We start from the raw sequence: 16590 nt of genomic DNA, 5'->3' as shown, positions 1-16590 counted from the left end.
CTGTGCAACCTTCTGCGCATAGCGGGAGCAGTTGCGGAGCATTCTGTAAATTCGCTCACTTTTATAACTTGATTGTATGAAATTTTGGGTCCTATTTCCAAAATCTGATGAGAGGGGGCTTATCTAGGGACTATCACCTGTCAATAAGCGTAAAAATCATGGAAATCGGCCCAGTAGAACGCTCGAACAAACTATGACAAAAAACATAAATTTACATGGTTTAAATGGGTAAATTCACAACTTTACCACGTATAATAAAAAATCGTGGATCGTATTTTGAAAATTTGAATAAAGCGGACTCATCTAGAGACAATGGCCCGTCGATAGCCGCAAAAATCATGAAAATGGGCCCGGTAGAACGCTGGAACTAAGCGTTACCAGTCATGCAAAATTAGTAGGTCTCGGAGCTTGTAGTATAGATACTTTTACCAAAAAATACATTGGCAAAACGAAGAGGCTTATAACATGCCGTTTTAAAGAACATACAAAGTTGAAATCCCCAAATGTGTTTATGCATATCAAAGATGAAATTCACGTAATTAATGACAGCGATGTTAAAATGTCACACTTTAATGACAGAAAATTATCATCAGTTATAGAAAAGTTTGAAATTGTCAAGGTAGTTAAATGGAATTATAGTTTACTAAAAGCCCAAACGGAAATAAATTTGGCAACAAACCAATTGTATGTAAGATGTGCTGAACTCAGTGATTAATCCTTGAAACATCTGATTTATATTTATATTCTTACCTAGTCAAAAAGTGCATATCAAAGTTATTGATTGTTAATTGAAAAAAAAGTATTTAAATTTTGTTTTCTCAATACAAAGATGGCAATTGTGCCGAAAAACTTTGACCAAAAATTATATAAATGAATCATTTTATGTAATTAAACACTTGCACATTTTCCAGCACTTTGGCTACACACCTACCTAACAAGTTCAAGTGACTGCTACTTCCAATATATTACAAATTAACAACAATTGAGAAGCTTCCCGAAAAAAGGGCACATAGCTAAAAATAGCGTTTGAGAAAAATGCATTTTAAGTTTCCATCATTAATTTCTCATTAATTTCTGCGGTACTTTTCATCGCAGCCTGGACTCCCGATTTCGAATGAAAGTCACTGTCAGTGACCATAGAGTAATGATCAAAACTTCAAATGCATTTCTCTCAAACGCAATTTTTTGCTATGTGCCCCTTTTCCGGAAAGCTCCTCAATTTTATGTTTGCTTCATAGGTCCGATTCATTTTTTACATCAATTCTCTGTTTATCAAGGTTTAAGTCATGTTTCAATGCTCTTTAGAAATGTGATACACATAATGGGCTATCTCCATCAGTCAGTTAAATTGGACCAGTTTGGCATCTTTCCATCAGATTTTATTATTTTTCAGCTAACTTCGTCACGTTTGAACAAGTATATTATGAGCTATCTTAAATGGGTCAGTCTAGTAATTTTTTTTAATCGCATCATTCAAAAGTATTAAGTGAACTAAACCTACTGTTTTTCCGCTATCTTTTTTTAATAACAACAACCAGGAGGAAAGTTCACGCGAATGTGCACAAAATCAGGGTAGCCAAAACCAGGGCTTAAACTGCGAGCTTGTTTGTCTTGAATTTAAGTGTCAAGACTGGAAGTGAAAGGATACACAATGGCGTCGTTGTGTGTTGTTGTTCAGCAGGAGGTTATAGGCAAAGCTGTACGGTTTTGCGAATTTCAGTTGTCAGCTAATGTGCTTATCAGATTTCTCCAACGCCGCATTTGTCAAGATCCTTTCTCTCTGAATGTTTTAACATTATCAAAACATCATAAAACTGACCTTATCTTGAACGAAATTTCACCAATGATTCAAACAGCAGCCTGGTGGTTGTTGGTAAGTAAGAGTCGCTGCTGCCATTCCTTCATCTATGAAGCATAAATTGGAATTTTGATTGTAGTAAGGAATGGGATGGCTGAAGTGTGTTTTGGAGGGCACCTTAAGAGGAAGTATTTTTTCTCTGCAGAGATGATTTTTTGTTCTATTTAATCATGCTCATTGATTTTATCGTACCAGATACTGTGGAAAATAACTAAGTAGAGGCCGAATCCTCCCAAGTATCTTGGACCCATTTTCTCTCAACTTCGGTCATTCTGCTGAATTTTCATAAAGTTCGTTTAAACTTTCTTCTTGACTCATTTAACTTTTTTCTACTTATTTCAGATACTCACCTCTTACTCAGAAAATTAGTGTTACGGACAGCCCTATTTCTAACATTGATTTTTCACAGTTGAAAGCAGTATTACAGGGCTCCATCAAGTGCTTGGAGAACAAATGTCCTTTGATTAGGATTCTACTTACATCGAATAGTGTACCGTCTCTCCAGCGCACCACCATCGCAGAAGGTAAGTAATAAACCTGAAAATTTATGTTTTTCCCTCTTTCAATAATACTATATTTTTCAGTGAGGAGAGTATTTCTTTCCTCTGTTAGCTCCAATGTATATTTATCCTGTTGCCTTTCTTTTCCAATCTTTATATTATAACAGCTTAAAATTATGATCTTCTGCATTATAATAGTAGGGTGGCCCTTATTTTCAACTTTTCGGAAATTTAAAGTGCGGAACCCTGCAAATGGTTCCTTTTGGTGAGGAAATAACGGGAAATAACGGAAATAAAGATAAAATAGTCGGCCGGCCGGAATAGGCACCCTCACCCACTCCTCTCATCACTCCATGCGTGCATCCCTATTCATCAACACCCAGGACGAATTTATTGTACCCAGTGAAGTGAAAGTTTCACTAGTTTTGTTGAACGTTGCTGCTTGTCGCAGGAAATATCTTTATATAATTCATTCAGCACCACATTCCCAAGAAATTTAATGAACATAACGATGACAATGACCTTAAACCAGAACTAAACAGAATGAGTAATTCCCAAGCTCTTAGGCTATTAATAGCCTAAGAGCTTGGGAATTACTCATTCTGTTTAGTTCTGGTTTAAGGTCATTGTCATCATTATGTTCATTAAATTTCTTGGGAATGTGGTGCTTAATGAATTATATAAAGATATTTCCTGCGTAATTCCCAAGCTCTTAGGCTATTATAATATAATAGCCTAAGAGCTTGGGAATTACTCATTCTGTTTAGTTCTGGTTTAAGGTCATTGTCATCGTTATGTTCATTAAATTTCTTGGGAATGTGGTGCTGAATGAATTATATAAAGATATTTCCTGCGACAAGCAGCAACGTTCAACAAAACTAGTGAAACTTTCACTTCACTGGGTACAATAAATTCGTCCTGGGTGTTGATGAATAGGGATGCACGCATGGAGTGATGAGAGGAGTGGGTGAGGGTGCCTATTCCGGCCGGCCGACTATTTTATCTTTAGTCTCTGTGGCCATTTTTTCAAACATCCTCTGCTTTGAGTATTTGAGCAAATTAAAATCAAAAGACATAATCTACACTTGACATGAAAAATTGATATCAAACTGTTCATTATAAAACGGTGTACCCATTGTTATTTCAAATCATCAAATTTACAATCTATAATTATCAATCATCATACTATAAATACAATAAAAAATTTATATCATTCAATGTTTTCCACGTAACAGTTGTAGTTCGTGTTCTTTTTTTTTCATAATTTTCATACTTCCTATGTAAAGGAACTTTGGAGCAAAGTGCCTCCTGTAATTGGGCCGCGGAGCAGTCAGGAGACGCAACCTCCTAGTTTTTCATAACACTCCTAGAATTAATCTTACCCTGTCATTACAGCAGTGTATTTTGTCGTAATCTTTTTGATGCAAGTATTTTTTCCATAAGATTTCAATCCAAAATGAAGCTGCTTTCAAGATATTCTCATTTCTAAGAAGATCTTTGAATGTGTTTAGACGGCCACTACAAGTTTGATGATTTAATCTTCGGAGAGTACACCGTGTCCGTGGAGTTGAATCAATTTGATTGGTGTTGGGAAAGCCCAATTCTGGCCTTATCAGTGACGAGTGAAATTGCGACTGCACCAACATTTGTACACACAGGGATGAAGATCACCGTTATTGCCTCTCATGATATTCAAGTAACAAAATTTCCGATTTCAACTTTCATTCCTTTTCCCATCTTTCCGAATCAAACCTGTCACTTAAGAGAAGTCCTCTGCCGAAAAGCATGTAGATCAAGCAGAAAACAGAAAATTGTCTGAATTGCACTTGCAAAGAAGTATTGTTTTGAATGCTTGAGAATGTGAAAATTTCTATGTTTTTGTATTCTATCCATGCATGAGTCTCCTTTTAATTTATCATTAGTATAACTTTCCCGACCCTCTAAATTTTTCATGGTTTGTCACAGGTTGCTCTACCTACCATTCTTTTGGGCTGAATTCCATTCTTTTGTCGGCTATGGGTAGGTGATAGTCCCTAGATGACCCCGTTTTATTCAAATTGAGAAATTTTACCTGGGGTTTTGTACTATCGACGAATTTAGTTTCCCGCAGAATCTCTGGTGACTTCTCAGCGACGGCGCAGCGCGTTGCCTAATAATGCTCTTATGAAAAGGCACTCGTTCCTCTGTGAGCGCGTAGTCACAAGCATAGTGAGGCGGATTGGTATAACAATCGTGCATTATTGGATAAAAGCATGAAACGTTCAGGAAATCTTCTACACCCATGAAGAAACGAATTTAGCCTGGGTGCCCAATTTTATGGGGTCCCTGGGGAGGGGGGAACCCTCTAATCATAAAATCCAGGTTTCCTGTATGAATTTCTGTGCACAAGTGGATAAAACTAACGGAGTTTGCGGAACTTACCACTTTAAGGCCACCTCAATACATACTGGAATGATTTCACCCACTAATCACCCAATTTTGACCAAAAAAGCGTCGGGGGGGGACCCTGAGATTTACAGCCCGTGATTTCCTTGTGAACTATGAATGCGTGATTAAGGCTGATAGCAACTGAATCCATTGAACCTAATAATTTTACATTACAGAACTATTTCAAGGGTGATAAAAAAACTCGTCATGGTGGGGAAGGGGGGAGGCAGAAAGGGAACCGTATCTACACACTGTGCCAAGGCGGCGCGGCATGCAAGATTCTCCTAATATAATGTCTATGTTGTGCCGCATTTTTTATACCGTATTTTCGATCGTTGCGCTTATCTTATGCTCAGTGACAAAGAGGGGTTGGGCGCCAATTTTCAACCCCTTCTATTATAATACTAGGGGGCTATGCCCCCTTGCCGCTAAGCGGCCCAACCCCTGGAGGACGCTTCGCGCTCTCTTAGGCCCACGTCGACAATAGAACGACCAAAAAAAATGGAAAGGTTTTCATACCTGACTCTCATTTTTCCTATCTCCCTCCGGCCGGGTGCGATTGGACCAGTAAGAATCGAATAAAAAAATCGGCATTTATTTCAAACTTCTTGCCACGACTGAAACGGAACAGAACGGAGCGTTTCGTCGCTTTTTGACAGTCTATAGCAAAGGAGCATACCTTCAATTCACTCACCCTACCATAACAGACCAAGATTCACTATTTCCCGCTTAGTTCAATTTCCCGCTTTTGAAATTCCTGCCATTATTCATTGGGGGCTGTTTACAAATTATGTACAGCACTTTTACCTATTATTCCGACCCTTTCTCCCCCTTCCCCCGTGAGGCATTAGTTAGGCTAGCCTGGACCGCCTCCTCCCCCCCTAAATAGTTACGTAAGGCTGGACAACCCCCCCCCCCCTTCTATCTTCTATTGGCTAAATGCATAATTTAATGAAAAAATGGTTGAACGAGACTAAGAGGGGGAGAAGGGCTCAGTCAAGATGACGGAAAAGGGAGGGAAGTCGAGGGACCACTTTCATAAATGAAGGAATGAGAGAGGGGGGCTAACTTGGGGGGGGGGGTGCACCATACGCCCTATGGGCTTTTTGGAGCTTCCTTAGACCACGTACTCCTGGTATCAGGAATAAGATTGACGCTTGCTCGGAAACTTTCAAGGATCAGCTAATTATCGTGGTTCCAGAATGTTCCACGCACTGACAACATATTGAATTTCGCTGATTATTCATTCACATTACACTGGATTTTTGGAAAAATATCACGCACTTTAAGATCGATTCTTTCTTAGGTGTCCAATACAAAACAATCACATAATTTTTGTCATTTTTCAGCGAAAAAACTTGTTAATTCGGGAGCCAAACAGACGCGTGCAAAACGTAAACATAACCTTAATCAAAAGGTAGGGCATCAGGTGGGATTGTCATCCTGGTGAAAAATAGTATATATTCGAAACAAATGAAGATAGAAATTCTTGTTAAGTCAGTTATGTGGATATTCATTAAAATACAGAATAGGTGTGATAGCTTCATATTTGGTGCGGTCTATATGAGGCCCTTCAGAGACGATAGTGTGTGTGTCGACTTATGTAGTATAATGATTAATGATTTAGCGGGATGATACTTGGATGCACACACTTTCATTGCCGGGAACTTAAATGCCAGAGTCTAGATAATGTATTAATTAATCACCAGAGTATTCAAATATAACTTATAAAATTAAAGAAAAAAAACAGATTTAATATAATCCTTAGTCTTTAAATAAATCAGCAGATGTTAATCATAGAACTATAACCTATCATTTTTTGGATGATACCGTTATTTAACCCTATTAGACCTCCAAAAACTGTTGAAGTATCAGTAGCGAACTGTTTAATCAGCTTAATCTTCAGGATGAGGTTTTTTCAAGCGGAACAACTTTTACTACTAAGAGAGAAACCTAGGATGACAAGGAAAACAAACGTGGAAAACTGATCACAGAAACCATGAAATCGTCAGGTATGCTTCTAGCAAATGGTAGATCAAAATCAGATTCACCTGCTCATTATACATACATAGGCGAAAACGGGAAAAGTATAATTGATTTAGCCTGTATCAAGTCACAATCGGCAAATCTTCTCCATGACTTCGAAGTAATTAACGATTTTCATGTGTCTTATCATTTGCCTGGCAGGTTGACTCTTAACTCTGATCTTCCTCCAAGGGGACTTAAAAGTACGTATGTCGCAGGCAATTAATCAAATCAGGCATTCTATCAAATGTGTATGCAAGTGTTCAAATTTTGACAGTTTACGAGGGCTGTCCCAAAAGAAACCGGACTTTAGTCATAGAAGGCGAACCGAGCGTCGTAATGAAGTTTTCTTGAGCTTGTTTGAAAGCTGATAAGCTACTGGAGATGCTTGTTTTTACAGAATGCAAAAATTCGTCTTGGTAAGGAAACTACACGCTTTGGAGTAAAGGAAAGTCAAACTCGAGTTGCGATTTTTGTCTTTATTTCAAGAAAAATTTGGATACAACTTAAAAATAAACCCAGGTTTTAAGTTAAAAACTTCGTTGCTCTCTTATTCAAATGCTTAAAAATAAGGAAATTAACATTTTAAGCAGATTACCAAGTCATCACCTATCCCCTTCAAAATACTCGCCAGCTTTGTTGATGCATTTTTGCCACCGTTTCTTCAATTGGAAGAAAAACTGTTGGAAATCCTCAGGTTTGAATGTTCGCAATTCTTTCAAGGTGTTCTCTTGAATTTCCGGAATGGTTTGAAAATGTCGACCTTTCAAGATAGATTTAAGTCGTGGAAATAAGAAAAAATCACACGGAGCCAATTCCTGGTTTCTGCATCACGATAATGCACCTGCCCATGCATCCCTCCAAATTCGCGAATTTTGTGCAAAGAATGCCATGAGTGTCCTCCCTCATCCCCCTTATTCACCTGACCTGGCTTCGTGTAATTTTTTCTTATTTCCGCGACTTAAATCTACCTGGAAAGGTCGACGTTTTCAAACCGTTCCGGAAATTCAAGAGAACACCTTGAAGGAATTGCGATCATTCAAACCTGAGGATTTCCAACAGTTTTTCTTCCAATTGAAGAAACGGTGGCAAAAATGCATCAACAAAGCTGGCGAGTATTTTGAAGGGGATAGGTGATGACTTGGTAATCTGCTTAAAATGTTAATTTCCTTATTTTTAAGCATTTGAATAAGAGAGCAACGAAGTTTTTAACTTAAAACCTGGGTTTATTTTTAAGTTGTATCCAAATTTTTCTTGAAATAAAGACAAAAATCGCAACTCGAGTTTGACTTTCCTTTACTCCAAAGCGTGTAGTTTCCTTACCAAGACGAATTTTTGCATTCTGTAAAAACAAGCATCTCCAGTAGCTTATCAGCTTTCAAACAAGCCCAAGAAAACTTCATTACGACGCTCGGTTCGCCTTCTATGACAAAAGTCCGGTTTCTTTTGGGACAGCCCTCGTATGAATTTGTTTAAAAAAAAAACCCTCAAAAAGGGTAAAAATTCCGCCAAACCTATGAGATCTTATCACAAAATTAGTTGGTATGTATCTAAAAAAATTTTAAAAAGGGGGAGGGGGGGGGGAGTAGTAATCTCTTGAAAATTACAAAAGGAGACAAGAAAAGTAGCTCAAACTCTGTTTTCCATTTCAAACCTCAAAATGTCTGATATCATTTGAGGTCAAGATTTTTTAAATATAGGTACGCCCCAGAACTACAACGAGCAAGTGGACAGTTAATTCGGCTGAGAGTCCCCTTTAGTAAGTCTCCGATGCAACCAGCTTACCTTTGAAGCTAGATTAGTTGTCTGGGTCACTAATACAAGGAAGGATAATTGGATTTGTTTCCTACGAGAAGATGACGAGGGATAAAACAAGCAGTTCTTTTTTCACTCTCCAACCTCAAAATATTTGATATCTTTTGAAGTCAAGATTCTTCACCATCTCCTCATCTCACTTTCATTTTCGTTTTGCATTTTAGGAAACAAATTCCACTCTTATGCATCAATGAACTTTATTTAATTTTTCGCTAATTATTCCCCTTCATTTCAGGTAGCCGAAACTCTTCTTACCTACAATAGCTATGTAAGGAACCATTGTATAATACTTCCGAGACCTCCCTCGTTTAGATCAAGAATAGAATAAATATTTTCAATTCAGATTCTGGCACACTCTTTGAAAATTAAAAAAAAAAAGTCAGGTAGATGAAGGTAGAATTTCTAAAAAGAGCAAAAAAAAATAGCTGAAGAATCAACAATTCTGGCGAGACCGTCCTGATACTCTTGTGGGTGTGCAGTGGCTGAAAGGGTAGTGCCAATAATAAGGGTAGTAGAGCCGTAATCAAAATTGCCGAAAAATGGAAATGCATCTTTTTACCAGTTCGAGTCTTCCCTTTTCTTTCTTTCTTCCCTTTCACCACTCGCCATTTCCATGTCACCTAGGTCCTTCAAAATTCAGAACGGCTGATTACTGTGAGCGCCAGGTGGAAAAATCATAAAGGACCCCGCACGGTTCTTATGGAAAATGGCCCTCTGTCAAATGCGTTGAAACTTCAGTATGTTGTGCAGCATGTCATCTTGAACAAAAGTTCCAATAGGCCAAACAAGATCCCATGTGCGGTTTTCGAGATATTCGCCGTTTTATGTGCGTAACCGGAGGTTTCGCGCGCTCCCGCCGGAGCCATACCATTGTGCGGCGCCGCTCGTGCCCTTCCCTCCCAGTCACTCTCCGCTGCCCCGCCGCCCATACCTTGGCTCTTCTATCGCTCCAACTACGACGCTCACGAGGCTGCGCCCATCATTACCGGACCGCGCCCGCACGCCGTCTTCTTACGCGGCCTCTTCTTCGGCCATGTCGCCTCTTTTTCTCATCGATCCTTTCTCTAAGTCTTCAAAAACGTTTAAGAAGTCCATTTTTACTAAACATGATAATGCTAATAACACAAATAATACAAAAAGAGAGGAAAAACAAATGATAATCCATGCGAAAGTACGTAGGAGAGTTGGAATGCCTAAGAGACGTTAAATAAAACGAACTTTTTTTTATTTTCTTCCCTCTTCCTTTCTTTCTTTTTTTTCTTCATTTTTCTCATGTGGAAGCAGTGAAAGTAACTTCTGTCGGAAGATGATGTTGATGTTTTTTCTTTTTTTTTTTTTTCTTTCTTTCATTAATGACGTGGCGGAGGTTGAGGGTAATTAGTCGGCTGACGATGCCCAAGTAGGAATTAAGTTTGCTTTAGTCTTGACTTAGCTGAACCGCACCAATGGAGGAGGAGAGAGGGATCATTAATAACTGAACTCAAGGAAGAGAGATGTCCATTTAGGCGTAAATGGTCACATCTTAAGTCGCTCCAACTTGCAGCACCACCTTATCAGCCATCTTATTATCTGCTGATCGTATCCTCTAAACAGATCGTACATCCAAGAAAAACTCCATAGAGATTATGAAAAAGAGTTGCAGGTCAACCGTAACATTCATGCGCGTACGCGACCTTTTGTCAGCTAAGTCAAGACTAAAGCAAACTTAATTCCTACTCGGGCATCGTCAGCCGACTAATTACCCTCAACTTCCGCCACGTCATTAATGAAAGAAAGAAAAAAAAAAAAAAGAAAAAACATCAACATCATCTTCCGACAGAAGTTACTTTCACTGCTTCCACATGAGAAAAATGAAGAAAAAAAAGAAAGAAAGGAAGAGGGAAGAAAATAAAAAAAAGTTCGTTTTATTTAACGTCTCTTAGGCATTCCAACTCTCCTACGTACTTTCGCATGGATTATCATTTGTTTTTCCTCTCTTTTTGTATTATTTGTGTTATTAGCATTATCATGTTTAGTAAAAATGGACTTCTTAAACGTTTTTGAAGACTTAGAGAAAGGATCGATGAGAAAAAGAGGCGACATGGCCGAAGAAGAGGCCGCGTAAGAAGACGGCGTGCGGGCGCGGTCCGGTAATGATGGGCGCAGCCTCGTGAGCGTCGTAGTTGGAGCGATAGAGGAGCCAAGGTATGGGCGGCGGGGCAGCGGAGAGTGACTGGGAGGGAAGGGCACGAGCGGCGCCGCACAATGGTATGGCTCCGGCGGGAGCGCGCGAAACCTCCGGTTACGCACATAAAACGGCGAATATCTCGAAAACCGCACATGGGATCTTGTTTGGCCTATTGGAACTTTTGTTCACGATGACATGCTGCACAACATACTGAAGTTTCAACGCATTTGACAGAGGGCCATTTTCCATAAGAACCGTGCGGGGTCCTTTGACAGTCAACTCCTTCATCTTAGGTGAATGAATTCTGAATAAGTCCTTGGGATCTGTCACGAAACGAATTTTGTAGGCTTAAAGTGGCAGCTGAAATTTAAGAGGAGTTTTTTCGAGCATTCATGTAATCCTTCCTTTGTCGTTTTACTTGCATTGATTGAGGCTATACCTTAGTGCTTAAAAGAAGATGGGCTGCAGCCGACACTCAAATGATACGTATCGGGACCGTCTCACCGAGAGCGCCGTCTCTCGAGACGGTCCCTCCTTGGAAACTTGAAAATTGCAATGCAAATTTCGTGAATGAACCTTCATAACTAGCAAGTATTTATCAACATACAAATTCTCTGAAACTTTACTATGGTTTGAGCACTATAGTGATAATTTACGTGACAATCACAACACACAATTAGAGTGTCCTGAAGGGTTTGAAGATAGAGTAGTCAGATAGATGTTGCATGGTCACTGTGGTTCGGCATGGCTCAGCAAACATTGCTTCTGATATTAGGTAGCACGTATTGAAATAATTCAGCACATACTTTAAGTAGAATTTCGGCATCCGACTCGGCACAGATTTGTTGCTAAAGCTACTGATGCTGCCTTTAAATCCTTGATATGGGTCTCGCTCAAAACTAGATTATTAGGATTTTTCGACATCGAACAGATTCCCGCAGGGATAAGGGTATTTAAATTCACTTATTGTCATAGGTACTTACAGTTTTGCTTGCAAACAAATGAACCATAGATGGAGGAAAGTAAACAGAGCTTGTAGCATGGTAATAAAGGTATTGACACAATTTACAGATAGTAATGAAAAATAAAGGGAAGTTTCATTAGTATAATTTCGTTTGCATTTCGAAATAACAATATTAATTTATTTATTAGTTTAGTTTGTGTAGGTATTCTTACATCTTGCTAAAACCTGAAAGCAAAAAGACAAACATTGATTGAATTGACTATGACGTCAGCTAACTATCCGGCACGACGTCACGAAGGCAAGGAATTCAAAACTCTTAGAAACCAGTTGTTATTAGATAAAAAAACAAATCGGAAAATGAGTGATGAACGCAAATCTATGTTTAATCTCAGTTTCTTTCCAAGCGTAGAAAAGAGGGTCGCGATTCAGAATTCACCAGCAGGGATTCCCTTGCTTCTGAATGAAGACAAGACGATCAAGAGATACCACTTGGATCGTTTGACATTCCTAAGTATCAATAATTCGAAAGTATGCTCTAAATTCAAAAAATGATGCCTATGCACTGGTTTAAACTTTTTGAAATGAGTTGCGCTGATTTTCACAACTGTTGGCAGCACATTTATATTTAATACGGATGAGCACTTGAAGGTAAAATTTCGAGGTACGAATTGAGTTGCGAGTGGTATGGTGGAATTGAAATGACGTTAATCGTTGCCTTTCGTAAGTTTTAATAATTCTAAAGTATGTTCTAAATTCATGAAATTGTCAAAAGGCACCCCTGTAGACTATTTGAAATGAGTTACATTGATTTTTTTAATTGTTGGCAGCACATTTATATTTAATATGGATTTTCAATCGAAGGCAAAATTTCGAGGCACGAATGTGATGCGACGTGGGTGATTAGAAAATTTGACCAAAAAACGGCAATTAATTAGCGATTATTAATTAACTGCCCAGTGAATCAGCGCCAAATTCCGCCTGTATGTGAGGAATTAAGTTTGCCAGCCAGAGTGCAAAGGGTTTTGAGTTTCGTTAAGTTTTCCCGGAGATATCTCAAAATAACGCAAAAGTTGAACGGGTTCGTGTAAGATACAGTAGCGGCTCCCGTTCTTGGTTGTTGGAGATCTCTATAGGCTTGACGGGGTCACTACCGCTCCTAGTAATTAATGACGAGAAGCTCATGAATTTTCAATATTTTCGAAAAGACAACTCTTTAAATCTTTGAAGTCTCCTAGTTTCTTCTTCTGCAAACGCTCTTCATGAATTTAATTATTAAAATTTTTAAAAAAATTGTGTTCTACGCGACATGCTGTGGATTTCAACATAAATGTTCGTTCAGGAACTAAAAACCATTTAAAATACTATTTTATGCCACACATTTTTACAGAGATTTCTTTCTTGCATGAGCTATGAATTATTTTGTCTAAAATAAGCAGAAGGATTAGAATTTCAATCTAATTGTAAGTAAGAACAATTGACTATTTGCCTCGGCATTTGATAAGATGCCTGATGTGACTATTTGCCTGCGACACTTGGATGTTTCAAAAGTGAGGGTTTTTCAATTTTTTTTTTGAAATTTCAACGGGACCCCCCCCCCCCCTATTCGGTTCGAACAGGTAAAAAAAACCGTCTTAGTGAAATAGCCGTATGCGAAAACGACATTTTTCGCCCCCCCCCCCCCCCCACTAAAATTTATTCAATTCTTTTAAACACATTAAACTGAAAGAGCACAATTTTGTATTTGAACCAAAACCAGGCATTTGAGGCGCCTCATGAGGTTATGCTGTACAGCATCGACTCGTAGCTTCAGCATTAGTGCCGTATGCCCAGGTAGTGGCCGTTCGAGCATGCGGCGCCGCGCCTTAGGCCGGTTTCACACTATTCGGTTTTTCGTCCGGCAGCCCGAATCGGTGAGCAGGTAGAAAACCGGGTGGAGGATATCCGAATGTCAAGCGGCTTTTTCACACTTATTCGGCGCGCTATTCGATTTTCATACATTCCACGGAAAATATGATTTTCGCCACATGCAGTCCATGCCGTTTTGACCATGGGTCCACTTGCAGCTATCGCGAAATGGTGTTTGTACCGCAGATTGAAGAGACGTCGCCCTTATAAGTGGATACATATTTTAAATGAATCGCATTTAGCAAAAAGGAACCAGCGCAAATACAGTGTTCTTAAAATGTTGCTTCCTCATAATTACCTAAAAAAGCTCCTAAAATGCGAGTAGTTTTTACATAACACCAAATAATTGTTAATTTCAAAGGGAAATAATTGTGTAAATTGTAATACCGTACAAATATTTATTATTTTTAAAATAAAAAAAGAATTTTACGGTTTCGAAAACACTGTAATCGTGGTGGCTCCTTTTTGCTAAATGCGATCCAAATGTTCAAAGGAATTTAATGGTGCTTTTGTCACATTATACCCCGAACTCCGGAAGGACGGAAAAAAGTTGTTTAATTACTTATTTTTTCTTTATTAATTATTTATTAATTTCTTTCTGTTTAAATTAATTTAATCTTTCGAAATTATTAATTTCTTTCTTTTTTAATTATTTATTTATTACCTACTTCGATTGCCACCATAGCCACTTGAGATTTTTTAAGCACCAAAAATAAAAATTGAAGGTTCAATTTTTCACTTGGAATGAGAGCCGCGAAGAGATTTGCAGCTGCACGTGGATCGTGGAATAACGGTCAGTACCAAACTAAAATACCTGGCTAAGTCGAGGTGAAGTCTTTGCGAAAATGCAGAATTCGGAATGTCTTGGAATGAGTTTGGAATGGAGCTTCAATCAGCATAGATGCATGGTGTAACCGCAGCTCACGCCAAAATATTATAATGCTTCATTCATTCCGTGAAGCTTCATCCTCTGGGCTCTTGCAGATGTGATATTGACTGTGTGCATTGCTCGATAATTTCGGCGGAATCCGGACGGGCCGCCGCCGGGTTGAGTGTGAAAGGTTCCATTGGCCGCAATGCTCTTTCAACCCATCAGGCAACCGATTCGGGTCAAGGAGTGAGCCACTGATACACGGCACGCCGGCGTATGAAAAACCGGACCGGGAAAGTGTGAAAGGCTCCATTCGCGCCAATGTTCCGCGGCCCGGGTCACGATTTTCTACCTGCTTACCGATTCGGGCTGCCGGACGACAAACCGTATAGTGTGAAACCGGCCTTACGCGCGCAACCTGCCGGCGCCGGCTTCGGGCATTGAAGCCCGATGCTGGAGTGCCGACCGAGCCAGCATTAAGCGCTGATGCTGAGGTTTGATGCTGGCACATGGGCTTCAACTTTTGAGGCCGGACCCTCGACCCTCGGCTTGCGGCCCGATACGGCCTCAATTTTCGGACCCGCCACCCAGCTTAATTACCGACGGGGCTGTCCCAGAAGACCGCGACCCTCGGGCTTGGCGATGAATTCGCGGAACACCCCCTTTGTCTTGGCGGCGGCCCACGCCTCGCCGAGAAGTTCTAAGAAGTGGACGCCGAGGAAGGGTTGAAAACACAGCCCGGTGCAATTAGCCGACCGGCAGCCGGGCCCGGGGTGCTGGCGTCCGACGTGTCTGCTAATTGAAGCCGCCTCAATTTTGATGCTGGACTCAGCATCAAAACTGATGCAGCATCAGAAAATCAGCCGGGTGTCGGCTTCACCAGGTTAAGCCGCCTCAACGGCAAATGCGCTCCCCCGGCGCACTCTTCGACGCGGCATGAAAGTCCGCGCCGGGCCTCCGCCGTGCGCGCCGATGCGGCTCCGTTTATGATGCTCCCTCAAACCTCAGCTCTAAATCCCTGACCAAAACCAGTTTTTTAAATTGCTCGTCTTTTTCCGCATCTAACGAGTGGTCATGTAAGCTGGAGAACCGAACGGTTCCGGAGTTATGATCGATTGAAGTTTCCGCTCAACGCACGCCGACCGATTTCCGCGCGCAAAAAAGTCGGATTTGACTGTCATTAAATTAGATTGAATGTTCAAATTGAGCAGAATGCATTATTAGGGACTCTTGAGGGTCGCTGAGTTCAGAAATTACAGATACCTCCAAAAAATTCACTTTCTTAAAATTACAGCTCCGTACAGGACCACTGCGCGGCCGGTCGGCGCGGCGCTCAGTGGGCCTCTAAAATAGCGCTACGGAGCTGTAATTTTAAAAACGTTAATTTTTTGGAAGTATCTGTAATTTCTGAATTCAGCGACCCTCAAGAGTCCCTAATAATGCATTTTGCTCCGTTTGAACATTCAATCTGATTTAATGACAGTCAAATCAGACTTTTTTGCGCGCGGAAATCGGTCGGCGCGCGTTGAGCGGAAACTTCAATCGATCATAACTCCGGAACCGTTTTTGGTCGGCCCCTTTTATGTGCTAAAAAAAAAAAAATTCATGGGACATAGATAGCAATTAATACTTTTTCTATTACAATTGTAAAAGTTACATGTGTTCCTGCCGAAAATTACATGAATCACTTTTTATATCACTTGTAAACATCCCTTATAAAGTCTGCATTGAATTACTGTTTTCTACTTGAAAGATTGAACCTTTTAAATATTGTTTTTGTGAAATAGATCAGAAGGCGTCAAATTGTCTTTGCCCTAGAAGTGATATTAATCGCTAAATCCCAAACTATCGCTCACAACATCCCTTATATTCGTCACAGATTTAGTCAACGTTTAAGTAATCAGCTCCTATTCTTAAATGAGTTTACTGGTTGCGACTTGACCTCTCACATGCATGGAATTAAAAAAAGCAACTGAAAAGCTGAAAAATATGTAACAATAGCTCTCTATGGTGCCAAAAAAAATGAGACTTTTGTGGCGGCGCAGCACTCGCATACAT

The 16590-nt window shown here is 39.9% G+C and overlaps 1 protein-coding gene across 3 annotated transcripts in view; it reads left to right on the top strand.

Annotated features, from left to right (window-relative positions):
• LOC109040889 (BOS complex subunit NOMO1) overlaps window positions 1-16590 on the top strand; it is a 213725-nt gene that overhangs the window by 129683 nt on the left and 67452 nt on the right. For all 3 annotated transcript variants that reach the window (XM_072297222.1, XM_072297223.1, XM_072297224.1), the window contains 2 exons: window positions 2201-2382; window positions 3870-4054. In XM_072297222.1, the coding sequence (XP_072153323.1) occupies window positions 2201-2382; window positions 3870-4054 (367 nt within the window). The remainder of the gene's footprint in view (window positions 1-2200; window positions 2383-3869; window positions 4055-16590) is intronic.

This window comes from Bemisia tabaci, chromosome 2 (assembly GCF_918797505.1).
Source record: "Bemisia tabaci chromosome 2, PGI_BMITA_v3".
Taxonomy (NCBI): Eukaryota; Metazoa; Arthropoda; class Insecta; order Hemiptera; family Aleyrodidae; genus Bemisia; species Bemisia tabaci.
The sequence above is the reverse complement of the archived record's forward strand: the minus strand, read 5'-3'. Positions and strand labels throughout refer to the sequence as shown.